At 34.7% G+C, this 25,283-nt stretch overlaps 3 protein-coding genes across 9 annotated transcripts; 2 read left to right on the top strand and 1 right to left on the bottom strand.

The window, feature by feature from the left end:
* Window positions 1–468: 468 nt before the first annotated feature.
* On the top strand, window positions 469–4,106 carry LOC112711997 (uncharacterized). Of its 2 annotated transcripts, none has more exons than XM_025764760.3 (8): window positions 469–963; window positions 1,489–1,800; window positions 2,649–2,720; window positions 2,894–2,961; window positions 3,060–3,210; window positions 3,309–3,389; window positions 3,482–3,574; window positions 3,692–4,106. In XM_025764760.3, exons 2-8 carry the CDS (start codon window positions 1,546–1,548, stop codon window positions 3,779–3,781), a joined length of 810 nt encoding a protein of 269 aa, XP_025620545.1. In that variant the 5' UTR covers window positions 469–963; window positions 1,489–1,545; the 3' UTR covers window positions 3,782–4,106. The 2 variants fall into 2 exon arrangements, with proteins under 2 accessions (XP_025620545.1, XP_025620546.1); XM_025764761.3 differs by having other exon boundaries at window positions 469–867.
* Window positions 4,107–4,581: 475 nt separating this feature from the next.
* Window positions 4,582–9,199, bottom strand: LOC112711999 (sulfhydryl oxidase 2). Of its 6 annotated transcripts, none has more exons than XM_025764763.3 (12): window positions 8,495–9,097; window positions 7,857–7,881; window positions 7,672–7,764; window positions 7,381–7,562; window positions 7,020–7,089; window positions 6,866–6,934; window positions 6,686–6,759; window positions 6,449–6,593; window positions 5,893–5,933; window positions 5,628–5,774; window positions 5,106–5,540; window positions 4,582–4,907 (listed from the first exon to the last, which is right to left on the bottom strand). In XM_025764763.3, exons 1-12 carry the CDS (start codon window positions 8,710–8,712, stop codon window positions 4,886–4,888), a joined length of 1,521 nt encoding a protein of 506 aa, XP_025620548.1. In that variant the 5' UTR covers window positions 8,713–9,097; the 3' UTR covers window positions 4,582–4,885. The 6 variants fall into 6 exon arrangements, with proteins under 6 accessions (XP_025620548.1, XP_025620547.1, XP_072060010.1 ...); XM_025764762.3 differs by having other exon boundaries at window positions 5,058–5,540; XM_072203909.1 differs by lacking the exon at window positions 7,857–7,881 and having other exon boundaries at window positions 5,058–5,540; window positions 8,470–9,199.
* Window positions 9,200–11,779: 2,580 nt separating this feature from the next.
* Window positions 11,780–14,929, top strand: LOC112712000 (uncharacterized). The gene is made up of 11 exons (XM_025764764.2): window positions 11,780–12,051; window positions 12,246–12,335; window positions 12,427–12,497; window positions 12,617–12,666; window positions 12,761–12,834; window positions 12,923–12,985; window positions 13,308–13,395; window positions 14,009–14,071; window positions 14,145–14,224; window positions 14,318–14,389; window positions 14,483–14,929. The coding sequence occupies exons 2-11, from the start codon at window positions 12,304–12,306 to the stop codon at window positions 14,562–14,564; spliced, it is 675 nt and encodes a 224-aa protein (XP_025620549.1). The 5' UTR covers window positions 11,780–12,051; window positions 12,246–12,303; the 3' UTR covers window positions 14,565–14,929.
* The last annotated feature ends 10,354 nt before the right edge of the window (window positions 14,930–25,283 follow it).

The raw sequence follows: 25,283 nt of genomic DNA on the forward strand, positions 1-25,283 counted from the left end.
ATATATATTATATATATATATATATATATATATATATATATATATATATATATATATATATATATATATATATATACATCACACAAATTTATACACTTATATTGATAGAAAACATGCATACATCACCCCTCATATTCTACCATCTTTCTATTAATTAATGTTAGCTACATATATATTAGCCAAAAAGTTATTTGCCACTTAAATTTTTTTTTATTAAAATTATCTTTTAAATGAAATATCATTTTGTTAAATGATGTTAGTATGAATAATACAAAACTAAAAATAATTACTTTTTACATACAATTGTCTTCGTACAAAATTGATAATAAAAAATTGTTAGATAATAATTTAATTAAATTTATCAAATTATTTAACGATTTTTTTATTATTTTTAATATATCAAAATTAAATTATTATTATTATTATTATGTGTATGATATAGTTGGGACACGTGGATGGGCAGAGAGCATGGCGATGGTAGTTAGACAAACCATGAAACGAAATGAAAACAAGTCTCCAATCGTGGCGGTCATGGCCACACACCATGCACTTTTTTACAGACTCTTTCTCCTTCTCCTTCTCCACTTTTTCTTCCTTTCTGTTTCAATCATTTTCTATATAGAAAAAAAACATACTCTCAGCAAAAATCGCATCTCTCCTTTTGGATTTTGATTTCGACATTAACCACACTCAATCTCTTGCTTCCTTCCCAAACTTCAGATTCCTCTCAGCCTCAAAGCTCCTTTCCTTTTTCTCTCATCAATTCTGCGCTCAAAAGCTTAACCCTTTCTTAGCTTTCACAAAAATGCGATCCCCTTCTTTTAAGATTCCCCCATTTTGTTCTCCTTCTCTCTTTTAACTCTTTCTGTGAGTAAAGTTTTTCACTTTTTGTTCCTTTCTTCCATTTTTCCCAGCTGGGTCGGTCCGTTGATCTTCCCCTTTTCCCCTCTTAAATTTTCTCGAGTATCTTCTCTCTCTCTCTCTCTCTCTCTCTCTCTCTCTCTCTCTCTCTCTTTTCGTTTTTTCATGTTTGCAATGTTTATTCACTGTTTGAACTTATTGGGCTATATCCCTTTTTCTTAATTATCAATTAATGCTGTGCTGAAAACTAAAATTTCTCATCTTTTTCCAGATCAGTTTCTCAAATTAAACCAGTTTCGTTGATGGTTGCATCAGTTTGTGACTTTATTTTTTTTGTCTTGAAATAAAATGTGATGGATTGGGTGCTGTTGCTTCAAAGTTTGGAACTTTCTTTTTATGAATTGACACCTCTTTCTGCCGTTTTTTCTCTACACGCTTTACTGTGGGGTCCAGCTTGTGTTATGGAACCTGGCTAGCAATTTCTGAATGAAGATTAGATTCCATCAATTTTTATAAGCATCCAGAAAAGAAAATTAACTTTTTTTCCCAATATGCTTCTAGATGTTATTGCTGACATGTGTCGTTTTTCTTTTTTTCTTTCCTTGCATGTGTGTCCTTAATTTCCAGAAGTTGTGAAAGTGAACAAGAGGATTTAAACTGCATTGGAGCATAAGGTGCTCAACTATGGGGGATCACTTTGTGTTGCTGGTTGATCGGTTGCTTACTGAATCCACATTGGAAGCTGCTCTTGAAAGCCAAAATCGTTGGATGCAGGCTGCATCCTCAGCCGTGAATGATGCACAGGTTGATCTCTCTTTGATGAAGACGGGTCTAGGTGATATAAAATCTCCCAGGAAACTTGTAGAATGCAGGATATGTCATGATGAAGATGAAGATTCTAATATGGAGTCACCCTGCTTCTGTTGTGGTAGTTTGAAGGTTAGCTTTTTACTAGTGTGTATGCTCCACTCATGTTTTGATATGTGAATTTGATCATCTGTATTGTTGTTCCTATAATTTGAATCCATGGAGTTTGAGCTTTAAATTTTAATGGCAAATCAATCTGAATGTGAGAGACACACACAATTGCTGGGAGAGTTAAGGACAAGTTTTATTGTGAAATGTCAATGATAAGGGTTTTGGAACATTTTGGAAAATGTTCAGTGAACAAGGTGTTTGGTAAGAGTGTGTCTAGCAAGGAACATGTGTCTTTTTCTCTGTTTTCTCCCTGATAGCATTGGGTTAAGAATTCACAGGGCGATTTAGATCAACTAGAAAGATCTTCCTTTCATGATTTAATATCCCCATCTAGCATAAATTTTGAAGATATGAATTACCTACACATTACACTAGCCAACTATTAGTCTGGCATCTTATCATTAGTTTGACCGTACGAATCTCTTTCAACATTGGTAAGGATTTTGGAAATATTTCTTTCTAACATGCATTGTGTTGGTCAAGGCTGGCGCAGTTGCTGCAATCTAGTCTGTGGTCACATATAAGATGATTTGTGGAACATGAAGCTCTTACCTGCATGCGTTGCATAGTGTGCAGGGTTAAAACATCAGAATACATGCAATTAATTTTAGACTCCCAGTGTTTGTCATGTGTTGTTGGCCGAATGATATATTTGGCACTTGCTACCGAGTACCAACTTACGATATTTAACGAACTCTGCTGATATTTAGCCTGATCATTAGGGGTGATTGCTTGATATCTTGCCTTGATTTTATTTATTTATTTGCTTCAGTTTGATGCCTTAAGCTACATTGATATTACTTTTGCAGTATGCCCACCGGAGATGCATACAACGATGGTGTAATGAGAAGGGTGACACCACCTGTGAGATATGTCATCAGGTAATTTAAAATCGCCCTTGTTCCTCCTCTTTATCTTCGACATTCTTATCGTTTTCGAAAATTCATGTGAGGAAATGGTACTACCTAGATTATTTGGGTTTTGAGAGTCATTGTACTTGTGAGTTGTGATCTCGTCTTTTGGTTGTGATCTTTTCTTATTTTGTAAATGTTAGCAATTCAAGCCTGGTTATACAGCTCCTCCTCCACTGTTTCAATTTGGACGTATTCCAATGAGTTTCAGGTAACCTTCGATACAATATTTGTCTCCTCACTATTAATTAAGCTTTAAACCTGGTTCTGTCGTTTCGATCTAATATCCTTTCATGCTGTTTGTTTCAGGGGAAATTGGGAGATTTCAAGAAGAGACTTAAATAGTACTCACTTGGTCAGCATGGTTTCTACCGATCAGAATCTTACCAATTCCAACTATGACCAGTATTCAGCTTCCCCTACTGGAAGTTTGATATGCTGCTGTTCGGTCGCTGTCATTGTATAATCTAATCTCTCTTCCTCTCTCACTCTAGTAGCTTTTACACCTACTGTTACTCTATATAACATGTCACATTCTTTGTTGCATTTCATGTATAGTTCATGGTTCTACTAATTTTAAGACACACTCTTCCCCTCCTAATCAGTGAGAATAAGGATTATTCTTTCCCCCTCTTTATGGTACGTATGGATAACTCGAATATAATTTGGTTAGCCACATCAATCATACTCTTACTTACTAAGGTTTATTCAATTTAATGGAATATTGACAGCTGCTATTGTTTCGGATTGCTGGAATCGTCCTGCCTATATACTTCATGGTCAGAGCAGTGACATTGATCCAGAGACATCGGCGACAACATCGAGTAAGTTTCTACGCAGGGTCCTGTCTCTTTCCCATGATTAACTATAATATTGCAGGAAATGTCTCATTACTGTAGTGATAATTTATGTCTTTTGCTTGGCCTTGTGTTGCTTATTAGGATCATCCCAATGGCTTGGTCACACTATCTGATGATGAAAATGAGCACACGGTTTTGCAGCCTCAGCCTCATGTTATACGTGTACTGTGAAAATGCTTTAGCCGTTTGAAGCAAATGTTGCATGAAATGTTGGATGGAGAGAAGTTCTTTGATCGAGTTTTCTGAGAAATACATTGAAATTCTAAGGCTCAAAAGTGTTCATATCTATTGGGAAGACTTGGCAAAAGCAAGTTCTACATATGCACAAGTTTCTGCTTATATATATATCGAGATTCTTAATATCGCAACAATATCTTTCAGTGTATAGATAGATAGAAAATTTATGTAGAGAAATTTGCTTGAGTAGATAACAATATCAAAGATGGATTTCTTGTACATATCGCAATGAAAACAGGCTTATTTTCAGATTTTTATACGTTAATTGTGTCATTTTTGACGAAAAGTTTAGTTATTTACATATGATCTTTCATAAATTCACTTTAAAATTGAGTACGTGCAAGCATTTTTTATTTTGAGGTAATGTAATTTTATACTTGGTGAGTTGGTTCTTACAATTTCCAAATACTACATACGAATAAGTATCTTTGTTATTTGTTATTTACCCATAATCTGAACCCTTAATTCAGCAAGAAAAGAATAAGTACAAGATTTAAGGGAATTGTTATTTTTCATATTACTCGAAAAAACGTTGTACACACAGAGAACAGGAATGACATGGCAAGTATATGGTTACAACAAAGCTTGTGAAATTTCCATTACCCGGATTTTCATACTAAAACACTACAAGTTTCTCTTAAAAAACCAGTTAGTTTCTCTTAAAAGTAATACGGCCTATCCATTTCATGAGATCCTGTGATTTCATTCAAGTGTTTGCTAAAAAGTGAATCATATGTGATGCAATTCTGGCTTATAGCTTATAGTTACTTTGATAGTACAAAATAACTCAAAATTACACAGCAAAAATGTTACAAGTCATTTGCTACTTTCTCCCAACTTCCACACATTAGACAAGATGTGAGCTCAACCCAAAAAGAAAGTGAAAGAAGGTAGCATAGATCAATAATGATCTAAAAAAGCAAGAATTGTGTTCTGTACATCAATCAAGCAAGTATGGATTCAAAATGGACACTTTGTCAAGGCTCTCAGAAGGAGCTGATATGCACCCAATCTCTTCTGTGTACATGTCTTCTATACCTATTTCCATGTTCTCCTTGGCCTGAAATATTAAGCAAATCAAACAACACATCAAATAACTGAGAATCTCAACGCCCCATCAATTTAGAAATTTTTCTCTCCTTATACTGCCGTTTAATGTCTTCTGGCTATACAGTTATTATTCCTAGTTAATCTTAAAGAGGTTTATTACCCTCCTAATTATCATATTGTCTTTAAAGAGTATAGGCGGTGGAAATACTTCCGACTCTTTTGCCGCGAACGCCAGTAGCAAGCAAGTGCGCCAAAAGCACAGCTGGCAAAAGCTATTGCCAATGCAGCTCCCAGAGGCACCACGATTGCGTTATTTGCGACGATCAGATCTTCAACGGCTACCTCAGCCTCATCATTTCCAACAATGCTCTTGTCCTTGTATAGAGCAGTAAGTGTGTTTCTGTAATAATTAGTCAAAAACCTGAAGACCTCATCCTGGTTCCATTCGATTTTATTGTTCTTCTGGTCAATGCCTAGATAACAGGAAGGGCAGAGTTGCTTTGGAGGCCAAATTGTCTTTGGGAATTTCGGGTCACCAGTGCCAAGAGAAGCTTCTTCTTTCATCAACCTTTCATTGACCTTATTATGGGTGCTCCACAACCAGAGAGCATAGTCACGGGCTTTGTTGAAAGGACTAGAAACACTGAAGATTGAGTTAAACATTAGAAGCAGGAAAAATAAAAAAATGCGCTTGAATGATATTAACATTAGCATTCATAAACTCATTTACCTTGAACACATCCTGTAAAAATGTTGTCGGCATTCCTCGCATATAAAGAAGTCATGAACAAAATCACACGTTGCACTAAATGTAAACTGACTTTCTCCATCCTCTATCCTTACAGAGAGTGAATGCAGAAGAACCCATAAACCACAACTGTAAAAAAGCCCAAAGAGAGCAGTCAATGCAGAATCCAATGTCACTTAGATAGTTAAGGTCCACCCTTGGTATATACACATATTTGCATGATAATAAGAACAAGGGGAAGCAATACCTAAAACCTCTGGTCTCATTCTTACTGCCACGGCAGAACATCTACAAAAGAAAAGTCAAAAATAAATAAATAAGCAACAACCTTTTCATGCTAAAAACTTCAATAGTCCACATATGAATAAAAAGTTAACATTTATAATGAAATAATCATACTCAATACAATAACATTTACTGTACTGCAACGAGCTACTTTTTCACCACAGGTTGGAAATAGCAACAATGGTATTGAGCTGCATCGTCAAATCTAACAGCACAATAATATCGAAGAATACACCAACTTTGCAAAGAATATGATTTTTTTTCCTTTTTCTTTTTTTTTTCCTAAAAAAAATTGTAGGGATTATTGCTCAACTAGAGTTTTTCAAATTTTTTGTTCTCACTACAATCAATCAATTCAGATTGACTTCAAATGAGAACTTCACCATAGAATCTAGCAGAAGGTGAAAGCTTGCCACAACAAGCAGCACGCACATCAATTTCATACACCTCATACAATACCAAGCATAAATGTATGACGGAAATGCTTAAAAGTTCAAATACAAGTATTGAGATCCTACCCAGTATCCACGAGGCACATCTTTTCCACATATCTTTATGTTCTTAACGGAACCCTTATCATCATCCAGCCTATTAGGTGTTTCAAAATCTGCTGGGTACAAGTCATCAAAGCTCACAAGTAATTCTGAAGTACCCTTCCGGCATCTAAACACACAAAATCCAGAAGCCAAAACAAAAAGGTGAGACTAAACACTGGATTGACAGAGAACAAAGAAGCAGTGCAAGGTTCATCTTACCTCCTAGAAGGATGATGAGCTGTCAGAAGCTGAAGAAATCTTATTAATGAAGCCCGAGTTCCTGGTTTTATCATCTGGCAAACAGAGAGAATTTATTTAATCATCATAATGAATGGGCACAAAACAAAAGATCAATTAACAAAGAATTTATGGACTAATCACAAACCATTGATAATCTACCTTGTGCTCTAGAATGATGTCAAATGCTGTAGAAGTTGCCTCTTCCACATCATAGATAGCTCTTGCAACCTTTCCAAGTTATCCATATTATCTATGTCAATATTTTCAAATATAAAAGCAAATCTCAATATGCGGTAAATGTAAAGAAAAAGACCTGTTCAGAGTCTGATATATTGGATGGAAGATGCTCATTTTCAAACTTCTGATCATCCAGGCCGTATGTACTGTAAAATATAAAGAATGATATTTACAAAAAATAAAATAACGTCAAGCTAAGGTTAAATCGGATTAAAGCAAAATACACCATGACAACTTCTTAAATGTTTCCTTATACTTCTAAACTCTTGCATTCAGCATTTCAATTTTCTAACATTGCTTGGTTTGTTGTACATTACTAGTCCACATGATTTATGTTCTAAATTCCAACACAACATCTAGCTTAAACAGAATGTTTGCCCCCCACATCATACCAGCATAAACAGAAAAAATGTAAAACTATTAATATTAGTATATACCTGCCTAGTTGTTTGTTGATCCAATTAAGCAACCGATCAGCAGTGCGTCCATCATCAATCACACGTATACTGCTTTTCTCTTGTTTAGGTTCCCAACCACCACCAACAAACTTAGTAGGAGGTCCCCAAAAAAGCATGGGATAATGACCAACAGAAAACTTATCACATAGTTTAGTATTTATCTGTGCTGCCAAAAACGTGAGGAGTGAGAAACCGATCATCGAGTCATGTTTTGTAATAACTATTAAATCACATCCTGTGAAGAAAATAATAGAAGCAGGCAGCATGTACCTTTAATGCACAATCTACCCTTGTCATTAGTATGATTCCTGGATGCACTGCATCAGGGCCATTAAATAACCTTGCGACCTTTTCATAGTAAGGCTACATTTGAAGTACAGTGAGAAAATAATGGTGAGCTGAAATGTTGATTGGAAAATGTCTGAATAATTTTTAACATTTTTAGCAGATAATACCTTATAATTCCTGCAAGCAGGGCACCTGATAGGAAAGAAAGAGACACAGGTAAGTATTTTGTGTTTATAGATTGCAGGGAAAAAAATATGTAAACCGTTTAAACAAAAAAATGCAATGCAAAAGTTTACAGAAAATATGTTTTTTACTCTCCCTTTTATGTTCTATTCCTGTATTGGCATATTAACTAATTGGCAATATGGGAAGCCAGACTAAATTATATGCTTGTCAAGAATAGAAAAGGGATATATACATATTCTATGTAGATTCAACTTTTGCACAAAAGCTTTAAGAGAGCAGCTTGCAATAACACAATTTTCCCAAATTTAATCAAATTCAAAAAAGTCCATTTCCTCCTCCTTTTTTTTTCTCCCTTATTCTTCTGTTCTTTTCTCTGTTATTACAGCAACAATTACCTTGTAATATTATGAATCAAGAAGTATGATCTCCCTCACTATTTATTACTGTATTACCCTAATTCCAATTTCCAGGTAACTAATAAAAAAATGCCACCATCTAATTACAAATAGAATCAATAAAAGTCCACAATTTTCGATACTATCACTAACTAGAGAATTCATCAACCAAACAAATAAGAAAGAATAATACGAAAACTTGATAGAAATGATCAATGACTAACCAATGGGCAAAGAACTCAACAATAGCGTAAGTAGCAGGGGTATCCTTCAGAACAGCATCGAAATTGGTAACATTCAGCTCAACAGCGTAATCAGCATGATCACCACCATTGTCGTTGACCTCTCGAAGGATCACACGCCGTGAAGAAAACGAGGTTGCGGCGGAGCACACAGAAAGCAAGCACAGGAATAGACCCAGATACGAATACATCCCAGACATAAGAGAGACAAAAAAAGGTAGATCACAACGTATGGATTGCGCGAGGACTAGGGTTTTGAGGATTATTAACAAAAAATGGAGAAAGGAGAGGTTTTTGAAGGTGGGGTGGAGAAGATGAATGGATCTGCTAGTGTTTTTCAGTTCTCTCTCTGGAACAGTCTTTTATTTTTATTTTTGAAAAAAAAATAGTTTTATGGGGTTATGTTAATGGTGGTGGTGACTATGTTGATGATGAAGATGGTGAAGGTGTTGTTGGGAAGGGAAAGACGAAGCAGAAAAGGGTACAAATTACGTTTTACTTTGCTTTTGAAGATGGCGGAACCACGAAACGCGACCCCCCCCTCTCTCTCTCTCGATACCAAACCTATTCAAATGTTATTTTTCTGAGATTAAAAGTTAAATTAATTTTAATAAACAAATTAATGAAAAAGACACCAAAAGCAAAAAAAAAAAATGAAAAAAAAAATTGAACAGGTATAAACGATAGGACAGTGTAAAGAATTGGAAAATTTTAAAATATACTATACTGATATTTCAATAATTTCTAACGGTTAATTTTAATGATAAAATATATATAATATATATAATTAAAATTAATAATTAAAAATTATAAAAATATTAATTTATCGGTATATTTAAAAAATTTGTTAAAGTTTAAATTATTATTATAGTGTTTATTTTTGAATTTAAATTTTTTAAATTTTAAATTTTATTTTAGAAAATAAAATATAATTTTTTATTATTTATTTTATAGATAAAAACAAAAAATTATATTTTATTTTTTAAAATAAAAATTTAAAATTAAAAAGATTCAAATTCTTAATTTTTTACTTGGAGTAATTAGTTGAAGAAAGACATTTAGCTCTTCTTGAGAATGAGAAGTTATATATGGTTGAAGAAAGGGAAATAAAATGAAAGATTAAGAAGAAATAAAATAACATATATTAGCCGTTGTTTAAAAGATTTATGTGATTTTTATTTTTAATAGTATTTTATTGAATTTTATAAATATCTTTAACATAATTTGGCCTTTCCATTAATTAATTCTCTTTAATAGTCCTTATCCTTATCTTTTCTACATCAAATGGTCAACAGAGAAATTAATGACACAATAATATAAATTAAATGTATTATTATTATTATTATTATTATTATAAAAATATAAATAGATAATAAAAATATTAGATAATATAAATAATAAATATATTAAATATTTAATTTATTAGATGTATAATTAATTATTTTAATATTAAAATTTAAAAAATAATTTAAGAGTATAATATATTTTTATTTTATTAAGTTAATTTTAAAATTAATTGTTCATAATATTTATAAAAATTATTATTTATTTAACAAATTTTATTATTATTATTATTATTATTATTATTATTATTAGGCTAATTTTTTTGGTTATGGAGGAGGGACAGGTGTTGTGCCAGGTTATGGAATGAGGGGATGCTACACTAAAATGTGAGACAATTTTCGGCTCAGATTTGGTAGGAAGAAATCGGACCTTCCAAATTCTTTGTTTTGAAAATTTTGCAAGCAAATCGGAGAATCTGTTTTGCTTGTAGTATACGAGATTCACATAGAAAAAATTGTACCGTGCGATATGTCCTCACCAAAATGGATGGTCCGTTTTCTTTGTTTTTTTTATTATTATTTGGTTATACTAGTCCTTGAATCTGATTTGTAATTAAGAGTAATTTTTTTAATTTACAGAAAATTGAAGGGTCTAAATTCCCATCAATAAATCATAGGATCCGATTACTATGTTGCTGACACCACAGTTCACTAAAGATCCCCTCTTTTCTATATCTGCGTCCTATACTAACGTTGTTTTCATAATAAAATTAATTTGCGTTATTATTATGTGAACAAGCTTGTCTTTATCTTTGACTCTTTATCCTCTTGTGTCATGATATTGTAGCTCATGATATTTAACTTTGGTATAGTAAAATTTTTTAAAGAGATGGTACAAATATTAAACGTGATTAATGGAGTATTATTATTTCTATTATAGTGTTACATGTGATTAAATGTAATATTATTAAAAATTATGTGTCAGAATAATTTTCAGCACACAAATATTAATGAAGTATTAATATGAATAAATAGTGATATATTAAAATTTATAAAACGATTTTATTTTAGCATTTAAATAGTCTATAAATAATTTTGTATCACTTATTTTTTGAAATTTTTTTTAATAAATACTATTTATAATATTTTTGGACTATTTTAGTGTTAAAATTAAATTAACATTATTTACACAGTTCAGCGTGATATTTGATTGTCTATGTCAATATTTTGATAATATTTATGCGTTAAAATTTTTTTAAAAGATTAATATGAATCACATTTATAAAATTTGAAAACTAAATAAAAACTCGAATTAAATTAAGATAGAAAAGTATAGAGTACCAACATATTATCTGTCAACTTATTGTCAACAATAATTAATTATTATATTTTAAATACACATCCAAAAACTATATCTATAAAGATACTTCTATTAAACACAGTTATAAAAAAGATATTTTTGTTAGACACATCTACAAAAATATTTTTATTAAACAAGTTATAAATAAGAGTTGACAGAAATTAGCAGAAATACTCTTAATAACATAGCGAAATTGAATTAAGATTTGTGTATAAATTATGAACAAAATTAAATATTATCTCCGTTGTTATCGTTTAGTAATTTATTTTATATATAGAAAACAAAAAACGTTAATCCATTAATGTTAGTATTTAATGCAATGAGAACTTTATAAAATAATGAATATTATTATTTTTATTATGATAATGTTAATTTGTTTTTTATAAATATATGTAAATATACAATAAAAGAATTATATGTGAAATGACATCATCAAAAATTAAATAATATTATTATTTTCTTTTAAAAATTTACATCAAATGAAACTAATTATGTGCCGAAACGTTGGTTTTCCTTCCCCTACCACTAGATGGGCTTTTGAAAAGGATATACAAAAGAAAGCCCAATTGGAATCCATGTAATTGAACTTCATATGAAATACTAAATTGGGCTGGTCTTTTCATTACTTTGGCCCATGGATGTTTCTTACAATTTCGGGTAGATGTCGTTTCCTGTCTCTCTTCGAATTGCAGATTCTCTCTCATCCACCAATCCATCTATCTGTATTGACTGCATCTTTTTCAAATCTAAAATCAGAATAGTCGAATTTCACCGCTTCGAAACCCTTCAATTTATCCCCAAATTTTTGAAATCCAAATAATCTTCGCTGTTCTCAAGTAATCTCTCATAAGTCTTCATCAGAAAACCAAGCAATCTTCGTCTTCTTCATTTCTCTGGTACACTTCAATTCCTTCTTTCTCTCTCGTTTTCTGCATTCGTGCTTCGCTTTCTCTCTTGTGTTCGCTTCAAAATTCTGGTTGTTGACTCGTTTGTAAGAGATCTTACTGCACTTTTCATGCATTTGTTTTTCTGTCATGAATTGTTTCGAATTTGCTTGTGATTTATGATTTTGCTTATCTCTGCTTTCTAGGCAAAGACGGAAACTAGGGTTTGTAGCTGTAGTTCTCATCATTTGAAGATCATTCACGATGAAGTTCCTCGAGTGTCCTTCCTTGGATCGGTAATTGTAGTTTCAAACGAATTTGAGTTGAATTCTGGGATTTTATTACATAATTTTGGTATATTGTAAGAGTCTCGTGAAACTTGTCCAGGCTTAACGATTTCTTTGGTGATTTGAATTTGGGAGAACGTACTATCAGAGGATGCCTTGAAGCTTATACTTGTAAGGACTAATTAGTGACTTTTAAGTTTCAACAGAATTGATTTTGGGTTTGGATTTGCTCACTGGGTTTGGGTTAGTAATAGTAATTAACGAACTATTTTCTTTTAAAAATTCCGTAGGCAAACATGCTGGAACAGATAAAAAACTCTCTATCAGTTTGGAGAATGAGGTAGATGACTCTAATAAAGCTGAGTTGTGGTAATAGGATCTTTTTCTACAATTTGTTCATAGAATATTTTTTTAAAAAACTGCTTCATTTTCAGATGCTTGAACTTATTGAGAATTCATCTAGCCCTGATTCTCCCCCGCCGGACGACATGTTATTAACCAGATCCAGGTGGCCTTTACTGTGTGGAGAGGTTTCATAAATTGTAAATACCACTTAAGTGCTTCCTTTACACGTTCTAATTATGTTTCCTTTCCAGCCGAAGGACATTGATTTACCTTATTCTTACCTTGTATCACATGTATCCGGACTATGACTTCAGGTATCTCAGTATCTCGTGACGTATAAAAATATGATAAAGGGGTTATGGGTAATGCTACTGTCAGCTTAGTTGGCGACATGGCAACCCACTATATAATCCTTTTGTCATTTTTTCTTTTTGGGAGTGTTGTCAAAAGGCTTGACAGACAGTTCATAAAACTGTTGCTCTTGGAGCTGAGAGTTCAAGTCTCTCCATTTCCCAAGTCTTTTTTTCCTGTCTTTTCTTTGGTTTTTTTTACCTTGTTAAACTTCTAAATTGAGTGTCTCTGTTGTTGCATTCTTTAATTTTTCCTTTAATACCATACGCCTGTAATGATTTTTAGTGCAGTCAAAGCTCACCAGTTTTTCACAGAGGAATCATGGGACAATTTTAAGCTTATCTTTGACACCTACATGATTGAAGCCTCAAAGGTACTATGATTGATACTGTCTATTTCTTGTTTTAAGTGTTACTTTTGACTTTTGTATTACTTGCAGCCATGGTGTTTGGTTTCCCGACATCTTTAATGTCTGGGATTGTGATGTTTGGGTAGGTTGTAAAATATATGGTATCTACAAATTCAATATTTCATTTTTGTATGACATTTTACACCTCAGAGCGTGTTTGATGGTCTTGTCTAGATGCACCTAATGATCTTAGTTGTGCAACTTTAAATTTCGAAATATATTCTTTCCTAATTATGTTTATTTATAACACCCTATTAATTCCTAGATTTTAAACATGAACTAATCAACAGAACAGTTGATCAATAATTTAACACATTGGTACATAGTAATATTTTTTATTGTTCTATATATCATTTCTTCTATCAATTTTGAAAATGAAAAAACTGAGGCCGAAATTGGAAAGTCATAAATATTGTCAAGTTTTGTTTGGCATCTTAGGGTCTCGGGTTAGAAATGGCTAAACATATTAATGCACACAATGCACATCTTAGCTATTGTTGTTGCTGTTAGCAATAGTGATTACTTTTGGTATAGTGGTTTCCTTTCCTTGGTTTTGATTAACTTGTCAAAACTGCAGGAATGGGATGAAACTGTTGGGGATGTTTCTCTCCTGGACACATTGTACATGGCTCTTGATGAGGTGAATTACTCTTGTTTTTGAACATGAATGTTGGTGATACCAGAAGGCATTTTCTTGATACCTTGTCTTGCAGGTTGTGAAGTTAGGGGATTGTGAAATTTATGGTTATGTTCCCGACTCTGAAGCTGATCCGTTAGTGGAAAAAGGAGCAATGTAAATTATCATCACAAGCTAAAAATTAAAACTGTAACCACATTTGTTTTACCTGTTACAGATTATTCTGATATTCTTATCTATTTTCTGTAGATGGTCCTTTAATTTCCTCTTTTACAATAGAAAGCTAAAACGCGTTGTGACTTTCCGTTTCAGTTGTTTTAGGTGGGAATTCATATTCTCTTTCAATTATCTGGAACAACTTTCTACTTTTTGTTTGCATGTTATTCAGCCTTACAACAATGCTGTTTCTGGCAGTAACTTGGTTGCTGATGGATTTCTTATGGATGGAGTACTCAACGAGGGTGATGATGAAATATTTGCTGACATGGATATATGAGTCAACACTGCATATATTATGCTAGTTTGTCAAGACCCCCTTGACGTCCCATGTGTTTATCTGATCAGTTTCCAGTTCTCGTGTTTAGTTCTGTAAAATAAAGCAAATCTATGTGAAGCTTGAGTGGTAGATCTAGCATTTGTATCATCTTATGTGCATATTGTAGAGTCAGTATGTGTGTCGTTCTCTTATATGCACATAGTTAGATTCCGAATCTGAATCGAGTTGTTTGTAGATAACTAATCCTAGTTAGCACATCTCTGGTGTGTAAATAACAGACATTTCCTTGGTTGGAAGTGGAGCAATGATCGTTGGATATATGTTTATCTTCTTCTGAAAAGAATGCTTTCTTTGTTCGTCTTGAATATTTGTTTATATTCTGATAAGTGATAATAACTTGTATCCATTTCAAGCATTTTTCATGCACAAGTAAAAGCAAGACAACATTTATTGCACATTGTGGCAGTGGTGCAATTTTCTTTTGTTAGGTTGGTTTTGGACTGATGTAAAATTATTTCGTTTAATAGAAACCTCTCATATACATTCGGCCACGTTATTTCGTTAAGAAAAGTATATAGGCGTCTAGGCGATAGTAAACGTGTCCTTCAGCATAGTTAACCAAGTGGAGAAACATAAACAAATTAAAGGTAATCAAATATAACTAAAATGTATTTCCTGTCACCTTTTTCTTTTGTAGTCTCTTTTCACGATTTATGTCCTTAGCGTAGCACTACCATCTATGCATTAAATGAAAAAGATACGATTGCGTATGAGTCCAATAATCTTGGCTGAGGTTAAGTTTTTGGATGACATTTGGTATTCTTATGACAACTAATCATATACTTAAAGTCTTATAGGAGGATTGTGCCTACTTGATCTCTATATATATGGCATTGACAAAGATTAGTGATTTAATTTGCGCCACTTGTTGCAATTATCCCAAGTTTAGATTTGATGTAATTGGCTCACACCCCAATCGCCTCGAGTGCTGGCTGCGATTACATGTTCAAATGGCATATAGAATATGTGCATTCATTATCTAAAAGTAATTTAATCAATATTGAAATAATTTTGTTGGCTTTTATATATGTATGTTAGTAACTATGCATGTGAGTTCTACTAGCTGGCTAGTAAACTTGTTCTTCATAGCGTGGAGACTAAAGCTTTCATTAGAAAGTGGAAAAGCCGAATAAATTATATATTACTTTCACATTGTCGTGACAAATAAATGAGATGTAATTACTAATAACACAAAGCCAACTGCTTCTCAAGAGTTTTTAATATTGACGTCATTTTATATCAAGATATAAATATCTACTTTCTTCTTTAAGGGTCTTCTTCGCATGATGCAGTGTTGATGAGTTTCAACCTCAATAAAAACATATATATTGTTAACTAAATATAGAATACTAGCAAGATTTTACTAAGATACTTTGAATATTATTAAAATATTATTAGAGTTGTTAGTAGTTGGGAGTTAAGTTAGTAATAGCTCATAGTTAGTAGATGAATATTTATGAGATTAGTTGAAAGTATCTTTATAAATAGCATGACTTTTATATCATATAAAACAACTTCAACACAACAACTTCATATATAATATTATCTTCTTATTCTGCTCTTCTTCTCGCAGAAATTCAACAAATATTGTCTAGAATGATAAAATAAATAAATAAATAAAAGTAAATTTGTTTATAGGAGAGGAAACAGACATCTTCGCGAATAGCGGACTGGAGTACCAAAATGGGAGTTTTTTTTTTTTAAAGGGAAAAGCTCAGTATACAAGCGATTAGGGCTTGTAACTATTACAAGTTTATTAATGCCTAATCCACCAAAACGTGTTGCAACTCTTACGTCACTTACACGCGTTTTATTCATGCCGTTTTACGTTTTTTTTTGTGCCTCTTTTTCTTCTTCTTCTTTCTCCGTGCTTCCTCTTCTTCTTCCTCTTCCTCTTCCTCTTCTTCTCCTTCTTCTTCTTTCTCTGTGTCTCTTTTTTTTCTCTTCCTCCCTCTTTTTTTTATTGAAATTTCTTCTCCTCTTTTCGTTTTCTCTTTCTCCTTCATCAAAATCACTAGAAAAAACGAAGAAATATTATTCAAGGTACGTTTCTTGTCTTCTCTTTCTCCTTCTTCTTCTTCTTCTTCTTCTTGCTACACGTTCTTCTTACTCTTTCTGTTCTTCTTCTTCATTTACGTGCTTTTCTCTCTGTTTTCTTTTTTCGTTATTCTCGATTTCTATTATTTTTTGACATCAAGCTCTGAAATCGTTTTTGAAGAAGAAGAAGTAGCAGAAGATGAGGAGGAGAAAGAGAAAGAGTTCTGAATTATGCATGATTTTGGGTGTATTTTCTTAAATCCTTTGGGTGTATTTTCTGTAATCTTTTGGGTGTATTTCTATAATCGTTTGGGTGAATTCCTGTAACCGTTTGGGTGTATTTCTATAATCTCTTGGGTGTATTTTATGTAATCGTTTGGGTGTATTTCTGTAATCTCTTGGGTGTATTTTATGTAATCGTTTGGGTGTATTTCTGTAATGCCTGCCATTTTTCCTGAAATGAAAAATACACCCATAGATATCAGTAAGATACACCCATAGATATGAGTCAGATACACCCATAGATATCAGTCAGATATCACTCAAATACACCCAAATGATTACAGAAATACACCCAAAGGATTACAGAAAATACACCAAAACGGTTACAAGAATTCACCCAAAGGGTTACAGAAAATACACCCAAAGGATTTAAGAAAATACACCCAAAATTCGTTGAAGTACATCTTATGCATAATTCAGAACTCTTTCTCTTTCTCCTCCTCATCTTCTGCTGCTTCTTCTTCTTCAAAAACGATTTTACCATGTAAAATTAAAAAAAAAACAAGAAAACAGAGAGAAAAGACGTAAATGAAGAAGAAGAAGAAGAAAACGAGGAAGAAGAACGTGCAGAAATGAAAGAAAAGGAGAAGAAGAAGAGTAAGAGAAAGAAGAACGTGCAACAAGAAGAAGAAGAAATTCATAAACCATGAAAATCGAAAAAAACGAAAAAGAAGAAGAAGAAGAAGAAGAAGAAGAAGAAGAAGAAGAAGAAGACGAAGAGGAAGAGGAAGAGAAAGAGGAAGAGGAAGAAGAAGAAGACGAAGAGGAAGAAGAAGAAGAAAAGAAGAAGAAGAAGAAGAAGAAGAGGAAGAGGAAGAGGAAGAAGAAGAAGATGAAGAGGAACCGTTTGAGTGGGGCGCGTGTAGTTACGTTCCATTCAAAATGAGTTAGTGCGCGTGTTAATAAAGTTTGGGCTAATAACTTGTAAAACTTGTACAATCTTTTTACTTGTATGTGTAGCAGGCCTCTTTTTTAAATTATATATATAAAGAATGTTAGAGACTTATCAAAATTTATTAGTTTTTAATATAAAAAGAATTCAATAAAAAAGTGTCCAACCATTTTAAAATTAAATTGCTTCTTCCTCTTCTATCATTATTATTATTAACATGGTCATCATATATATATATATATATATATATATATATATATATATATATATATATATAAAACTTTTTTATACATTTTTAATACACATTTCTTTAGGTGTCCAAATATTTTAAAATTAAGTATTTAACTAAATTACAGCACACTTCTTTTTTGAAAGTATGTATATATATGCTACAACTGCTTTTTTTTCTTTCTCCTCCTCTTCTTTATTTTTCATTATCATTTATTGATGTCGTCTTCTTCAATAACATCATCATCGTCATCTCTGTCGTCGTCATCATTTTCTTCTCTTGTTTTTCTTCAATACTTGTTTGATTTTTTTCATCGTCTTCTATCATTATCATCACCATCATAGTTGTCATCTTCTTTAAGCAAATAAAAGCACAAAAAATTTTATTCACACCATAGAAATTTTGATGCATAGTACAAAATTTTTTAAAAGACCACATACTTAGAGTATTAACACTCAACCAATAAAATACACCCAACACAAAATTTTAGTACACAATATATAAATTTTTTAAATTTTGGTGCACAATACAAAATTTTTTAAAAGACTATATGTTTAAAAGATTGACATTTAACTAAAGAAATTTTTGGCACACTTAACAGAAATTTTTAAAAAACCACATGTTCGTGCAAGGATACTCGTCTCCGTGCTATACGTCGGACTCTAGGTGTTACTGAGGAGATGACCGGGTTTGCGACGAGGAGCACCTTGCTTGAACACGGACCGAGCGGGGTACCTACAAAAAGGACTCCGATGCTCAAATTAGTAAAAAATATTTTTCAATATACGAGTACCAGAACGAAATACTAGTGTGTGTAGTCTAAATGCCTTTGGTGATTTCAGCAGTTGCCATTTTATAGACTTTTTGGGTTGAATCCATTTAGTGATTTGTTGGAGTGAATCCCGGTTTGGGCTGAGATTCTTGGGTGGTTATTGTTATTGTGTTTATCCGCTGCCTACCTGCTTCTTTAACGTGGCCGAGGTATAGGGTGTAGGTTCTGATTTTGTAAGGTGCAGTACACAGCCCCCAAGCTTAACTTGCCTGGGTTTTTATTTTTAGCAAGTTGAGCTTAAGTCAACCTATATCTCGGTTTTGGCAGCCCCCAAGCTCAACGCTGCGTTTTGTTAGGTCTTGTGGTTTGCAATCTGTAATTTTTGAAAAGATGGTTTAATGATTAATGATTGGATTCAAAGGGGTGTTTTTTTTCCCTTTTTTAGGAAAACGTGTTGTAGTTACTTCACTTAATGACTGCATCTGAACCATTTTTGACCCCTGGTTCCTTAGCGGTTTGTCTTTTTACTTTTCCACTTAGTTAGTGGGTTGTAATAGGCTTTTACTGTTTCTTTCTCTTGGAAAATCTCAAAAAGTCACTCCTTTTTACTCAAATTTTGACCGAAAATGACTTCCAAAGGTTAGAATTTTCTTCTACTCTTTCTCTATATCTTGTCGTAGTTTAGTGTGTAATGGAAAAGGAAAATTTGAAGAAAAAGCAGAAAGTTGTTGAGGTTAAAAAAGATTATCTTTATTATTGGGTACATGACGATGTTAAGACCCGTGCTTCTTCGTACTGTAGTTCTGATTCTCTTCGAGAGCTTCATGCCATGAAATTGACTAAGGATGATTCTAATGTTGCTATCGAACTTCTGCCCTGCTCGAGTGAGGATAGGGTTTGTGAGCGTAGGGGAGATTGGGGGTACTTCTATATGTATTCTCCTTGTTTATCTGAGTTGTATATTAGGTTTCCTTTTTCTTCTTTTGAATGTGACGTCTTGACTCAGCTGAATTGTGCCCCTTCGCAACTACACCTGAATTCGTGGGTGTTCCTAAAGGCGTACTAGTGTTTGATGGATTTTCTTGAATATTCTCCTTCTCTTGGGTTTTTCTTTTCTCTGTTTCAGTCCAAGGGAGTTCGAAAGGGTTTATGGGTTTGTTTGAATAGCTTTTCTGGTCGTTCTATATTCCTTCTTTATAAGTCTTCTTTTAAAAATTTCAAATTCCTATTCGTCAAAGTCCGATCTGTAGAAACTGAATACCCTTTTTATCTTGATGATGAGTTGATAGAGATGTATCCGCTTTATTGGTGTTCCGAGCCTATGTAAGTTCTCGAGGCTTATAGGACCGAGGAGGAGGATTTAGTTATTGACTTTTTGGTAAAAAAATTTTGCCACTGGAGAGTGCCTTTCGATCTCTGAGATGTTGAATTTTGAAAAAGAGAATGATAGGGAGGGGTTGAGGACGTGTGTGTATATATATATATATATATATATATATATATATATAATATATAGTATTAGTCTATTGTTTGATAATTGATGTTTGTTTGTGCTTGTTTGTAGGAGGACGGGTTCCGCATCTAACGTCGTCCAGGCTTCAGTCTTTCCTTGATAAGAAAAAGGAGAAAGGTGTGAGTACCTCTGTGTTTCCGAAGACTGGTGAGGAGGGTGTTGCTTTCTCTACTGCGCAGCCAGTTTCTTCAAAAAGAAAAAGGGACGAGTCTGACAATTCTTTGGAGGTGCTGTCTGAAGGGGGTAAAGCTCCTGCCGAGGTTTCAACCTCGGTTTTTTATCATCAACATAAACTCCATGTTTTCATTCCTGGGGCGAATGCTCATTCTTTGTGGAGTGATCAATTTTCCCTGGCCGAGCTCTCTGAGAGGGCTTCCCAATTTTCTGGGGACATGGTGCTTACCCGCCGTGCCGGGGTGGAAGCCTTAGGTAAATATGTTCAGGTAATTTTCGACTCTCTTTTTCTTCCCTCTCCTCTCTTTTTTTTGTTTGGGTTTAATATTACCCTGTCAGTTTGTTGCTGCTCGTCTACTGTGTGTTAGTCGTACCACCGAATTTCTTGGGGCCGAGCAACAGGTTGATGTTGATAAGTTTGCTGCTCTAGAGCGTTTGGTGAAAGAGAATGAGGGGGTTATTATTGACATTACAACTAAAATGAAGGAGAAGGAAGATGCTGTTACCGATATTGCTGCGAAGTTGAAGGAGAAGGAGCAGGAAATATGTCATCTTCAGGATCAGATTCAGACTCTTCAGGCCGAGATAAGGGATAATGACAAGACAAAAGGTGAGATGATTGCCCGTATTCATGAGCTGGAGGATCAAGGTATAGAAATGTTTACCTCGGGGTTTGATCGAGCTGTTTCTCAGGTGTCGCTGTTTGTTCCCGGGTTTGATATTCGTCAATTTGATGTGACGAAGATAGTTATTAATGGAGAGTTAGTTCAAGATGAGGCTGGCGATGATCATGATGAGAATGTTCCACCGCCTATTTGATATCTTGGTAGAAAGTAGTTTGGATTTGTATTTTGTTTTTTGAAAAACTTGTCAGTTTTTGTTCCAACGTTAATGATTGATTGTCTGAACTATGGTTTCGGAATGGCTTTGCTATGTTATGCTATATGATTCCAACGTTTATACCTTGTTGGTTCGTAATATGTTTAGAATATGACTGCATAGTATAGTAAATGTATGCTTTTATTCATATGTAATTGTTCCTCATGTTTGAGGTTTGTAGGATGGTCGGCCTCGTTAAAACCTACCCGAGTAAACCTTCCTTAGGGAAAAACCTCGTGGCTAGGAAAAAGAGTACCTGGCCATCCTGCTTCTTACAACATCATGATTAGCTATAGTAGTATTTAAGTGACGAAATATTCCATGTATCTGGTAAGGCTGTTCCGTTCAATGTCTCTAAGCAGTAGGCACCTCTTCCGATTACTTTGGCGATCCAAAAAGGTCCTTCCCATGTTGCTGCTAACTTTCCATGGCCTGGTGACTTCCTAATATCTTCTAGTTGTCTGAGCACTAGGTCTCCTTGTTTAAGGATCCTTGGTTTTACTTTCTTGTCGTACTGACGCTTCATAGCTAGTTGCATTGACTTTTGTCTTAGCTCTGTGTAATTGCGTTCTTCCTCAACGACGTCAATTTCGGCACGCCGAGATTGTTCATTGGCACTCTCATTGAAGTGTTCGGTCCTGGTCGAGCCTTGGCTGATTTCCAAAGGGATTACGCACTTTGTTCCGTACACTAAGCGAAAAGGGCTTTCTTTTGTCGTGGTTTGAGGAGTTATGTTATAACTCCACAGTATTTCTGGTATAAGTTCGGCCCAGCAACCTTTATCCTCGGTCAATTTTTTCTTAAGGGTCTGCAAAATCACTTTATTAGCTGCCTCTGTGAGCCCATTGGTATGTGGGTGCTCGACAGAGGAAAAATGGTGTCTTATATTCATGTTAGTTAAGAACGAGGTGATTTTTTTTATCACTAAATTGCCTGCCGTTATCGGAAATAATTTCTCTTGGTAAACTACATCTACAAATAATAAATTTCCAAATAAATTTTTGTACCTTGTCCGAGGTGATTTTTCCAAGTGGTTATGCTTATATCCACTTTGTGAAGTAATCAATAGCCACCAAAAGGAACTTTACCTGGCCTGGCGATGTTGGGAATGGTCCGAGGATGTCCATGCCCCACTTGTGGAATGGCCAGCTGGCGTCGGACATATGCAACGTCTCGGCTGGACTGTGTATTAGTGGCGAGCATTTTTGACACGAATCGCATTTTCAAACCTTGTTCGTGCAGTCCGACCTTAAGGTCGGCCAATAGTAGTCTGGGCGCAAGATTTTTGCTGTCAGGCTTCTGCCTCCGATATGGTGTCCGCAAATACCTTCATGGACTTCGTCGACTGCTGCTCTTGCGTCATCTCCTGCGAGGCATTTAAGTAGTGGTTGGAAAAAACCACGTCTGTATATATGATCTCCTATTAGGGTGTAATTGGTTGCTTTTCTTTTGAAAGATGTCGGATTGCCTTCTGGCACTACTCCTGTCTTTAGGTATTGTATTATGGGGGTTCGCCAATCTCCTTCCCGTGACACATATAAAACATACTGCATATCTAGGCTAGATTTCGTTAGTGTGAGATGTACCAGATTTTCTAAGTGTTTGTCATCTCTATATGTTGCTAGCTTTGATAGTATATCTGCTCTGCTATTTTGTTCTCGGGGTATATTCGTTATTTCAAATGTTTGAAAACTTTTTATCATGTTTTTAGTAATATGTAAGTATTCTTCCAAGAGGGGATCTTTAGTTTGGAAGTTACCGGTTACCTGTTGTACTACGAGTAAGGAATCACAATATACTTGCAAGCTTGGCACTTGAATTTCTTTTGCGAGTCTTAGTCCCGCTAATAACGCCTCATACTCGGCTTGGTTGTTTGTTGCCTGGAACAGAAATTTTATTGATTGCTCGGCGTATACCCCTGTTTTGTATTTTAGCAGTATTCCTGCTCCGCATCCGTTGTCATTGGATGCTCCATCTACATATAATTCCCATGGCTCGGCTTCCTCTACTTCATTGGTGAATTCGGAGATAAAATCGGCCAGGGCTTGGGCCCTGGGGGATCCTATGGACTGATAAGTAATGTCGAATTCTGAGAGTTTGACCGACCATTTTGTGAGTCTTCCTGCTAGGTCAGGTTTTGCTAGGATTTGTCGAAGCGTTTGATTGATTCAAACTATAATTCGGTATCCTTGAAAATAATGTCGTAGCCTCCGATCTGTGGTAATTAGTCCGAATGCTAATTTCTCTATCATTGGGTATATCGTCTCAGCACCCTATAGGACTTTACTTACAAAGTATATTGGGTGTTGTTCTTTTTCGTTATTTGTTACAAGTACCGAACTGATTGTGTTAGTTGAAATTGAAAGGAATAGATGTAAAGGCTTACCTTGTTCCGGCTTTTTCAATATGGGTGGTGACCCTAAGGCATTTTTGAATTTTGTGAAAGCTTCTTCACATTCCTCTATCTAGATGAATTGATCGGACTTTTTAAGGTGTTGAAGAAGTGATATGATTTTTCTGCTGCTGCTGGCAAGAAGCAGGAAAGAGCTGCTAACTGACCTGTTAGCTGTTGAACCTCTTTCTTATTCCAAGGAGATTGCATGTTGATTACTGTGAGACAGGGTTTGCCTCTATCCCCCTGTTGGTTAATAGGAAGCCGAGGAACTTTCCTCATTGTACTCCGAAGGCGCACTTTTCTGGATTCAATCCCATATTGTGTTTTCTGAGCTGTTCGAATACCTCGGTCAGGTCGTCCTTGTGCTGTTCCTCCGAGGTTGACTTTACTACCATGTCGTCTACATATATTTCAATGTTTCTTCCGATCTGTTCTTTGAACACTTTGTCCATTAGCTGTTGATATGTTGCCCCCGAGTTTTTTAGCCCAAAGAGCATGACTTTGTAACAGAAGTTCCCTTGATCGGTGACGAATGTTTTTTTTTCTTCGTCTCCCGGATGCATGAGAATTTGATTATAACTTGAGTAGGTATCCATGAAGCTAAGTACTGGGAAACCTGAGGTGTCATCTACTAGCCTGTCTATGTTGGGCAGAGGGTAACCGTCTTTGGGGCATGCTTTGTTTAAGTCGATAAAGTCTACGCACATGCGCCACTTTTCCGAGCTTTTTCACACCATTATGACGTTTGCTAGCCATGCTGAAAATCGTAGTTCCCGGATAAACCCTGCCTCCAGGAGCTTTATTGTTTCTGCCTCGGCTGCCTTTCTCCTTTAGTCTCCAAAGTTTCTTTTCTTTTGTCGTATAAGTCGGGTATTGGGGTTGACTGCCAACCTATGGCAGATAAAATTGGGGTCGATACCAGGCATGTCCGCCGGTCTCCATGCAAAAAGGTCGGCGTTTGTCTTTAGTATTGTGATAAGGTCGTCCTTCTGTCCTGCAATGAATGTGGATCCTATGTTAGTGAATTGTTCTTCCTGACCTAATTGTACCTTTTCAAGGTCATCCGTTGGCGTGGGACGACTTTCGTCACTTCGAGGGTCCAGTTCGGCCAGAGTTGGTATATTTTTCGAGTTGTACACCGTGTGTATCCGAGGTGTTTCTTCCTTCTTGACTGCTTTGAGGCTTGCATTGTAGCATTGTCTTGCCTCCTTGTGGTCGACGTATACCATCCCTACTGCGTTATCCTACAAAGAAAATTTCACACAAAGATGAATTGTTGAAACAATGGCTCCAAAGGCGTTCAGTGATGGATGCCCTAGGATGATATTATAAAGGCTGGGGCAATCAACCACTAGGAATTGAATGTATAGTGTTTTATTGTTTGTAGATTCTCCAATTGTTGTTCTCAGCCAAATATACCCTGATACCGATACCTTTTCTCCAGAGAACCCTACCAATTCTCTGGCTGACGGTTGTAGTGCGTTGT

The sequence above is a fragment of the Arachis hypogaea genome, chromosome 9, assembly GCF_003086295.3.
Source record: "Arachis hypogaea cultivar Tifrunner chromosome 9, arahy.Tifrunner.gnm2.J5K5, whole genome shotgun sequence".
Classification (NCBI taxonomy): domain Eukaryota; kingdom Viridiplantae; phylum Streptophyta; class Magnoliopsida; order Fabales; family Fabaceae; genus Arachis; species Arachis hypogaea.

What these genes read in the sequence shown, in the direction of transcription:
- LOC112712000 (XM_025764764.2), top strand. Translation starts at nt 12,304, where the DNA reads ATGAAGTTCCTCGAGTGTCCTTCCTTGGATCG. An exon ending in GAGTGTCCTTCCTTGGATCG is followed by an intron (nt 12,336 to 12,426) that starts GTAATTGTAGTT and finishes AAACTTGTCCAG; the next exon opens with GCTTAACGATTTCTTTGGTG. An exon ending in TTCCGTTTCAGTTGTTTTAG is followed by an intron (nt 14,390 to 14,482) that starts GTGGGAATTCAT and finishes TGTTTCTGGCAG; the next exon opens with TAACTTGGTTGCTGATGGAT.
- LOC112711997 (XM_025764760.3), top strand. Translation starts at nt 1,546, where the DNA reads ATGGGGGATCACTTTGTGTTGCTGGTTGATCGGTTGCTTACTGAATCC. An exon ending in TCTGTTGTGGTAGTTTGAAG is followed by an intron (nt 1,801 to 2,648) that starts GTTAGCTTTTTA and finishes TTACTTTTGCAG; the next exon opens with TATGCCCACCGGAGATGCAT. An exon ending in ATTCTTTCCCCCTCTTTATG is followed by an intron (nt 3,390 to 3,481) that starts GTACGTATGGAT and finishes GAATATTGACAG; the next exon opens with CTGCTATTGTTTCGGATTGC.
- LOC112711999 (XM_072203909.1), bottom strand. Translation starts at nt 8,712, where the DNA reads ATGTCTGGGATGTATTCGTATCTGGGTCTATTCCTGTGCTTGCTTTCT. An exon ending in GGGTAGATTGTGCATTAAAG is followed by an intron (nt 7,563 to 7,671) that starts GTACATGCTGCC and finishes TTGGCAGCACAG; the next exon opens with ATAAATACTAAACTATGTGA. An exon ending in ATATATCAGACTCTGAACAG is followed by an intron (nt 6,935 to 7,019) that starts GTCTTTTTCTTT and finishes TAACTTGGAAAG; the next exon opens with GTTGCAAGAGCTATCTATGA.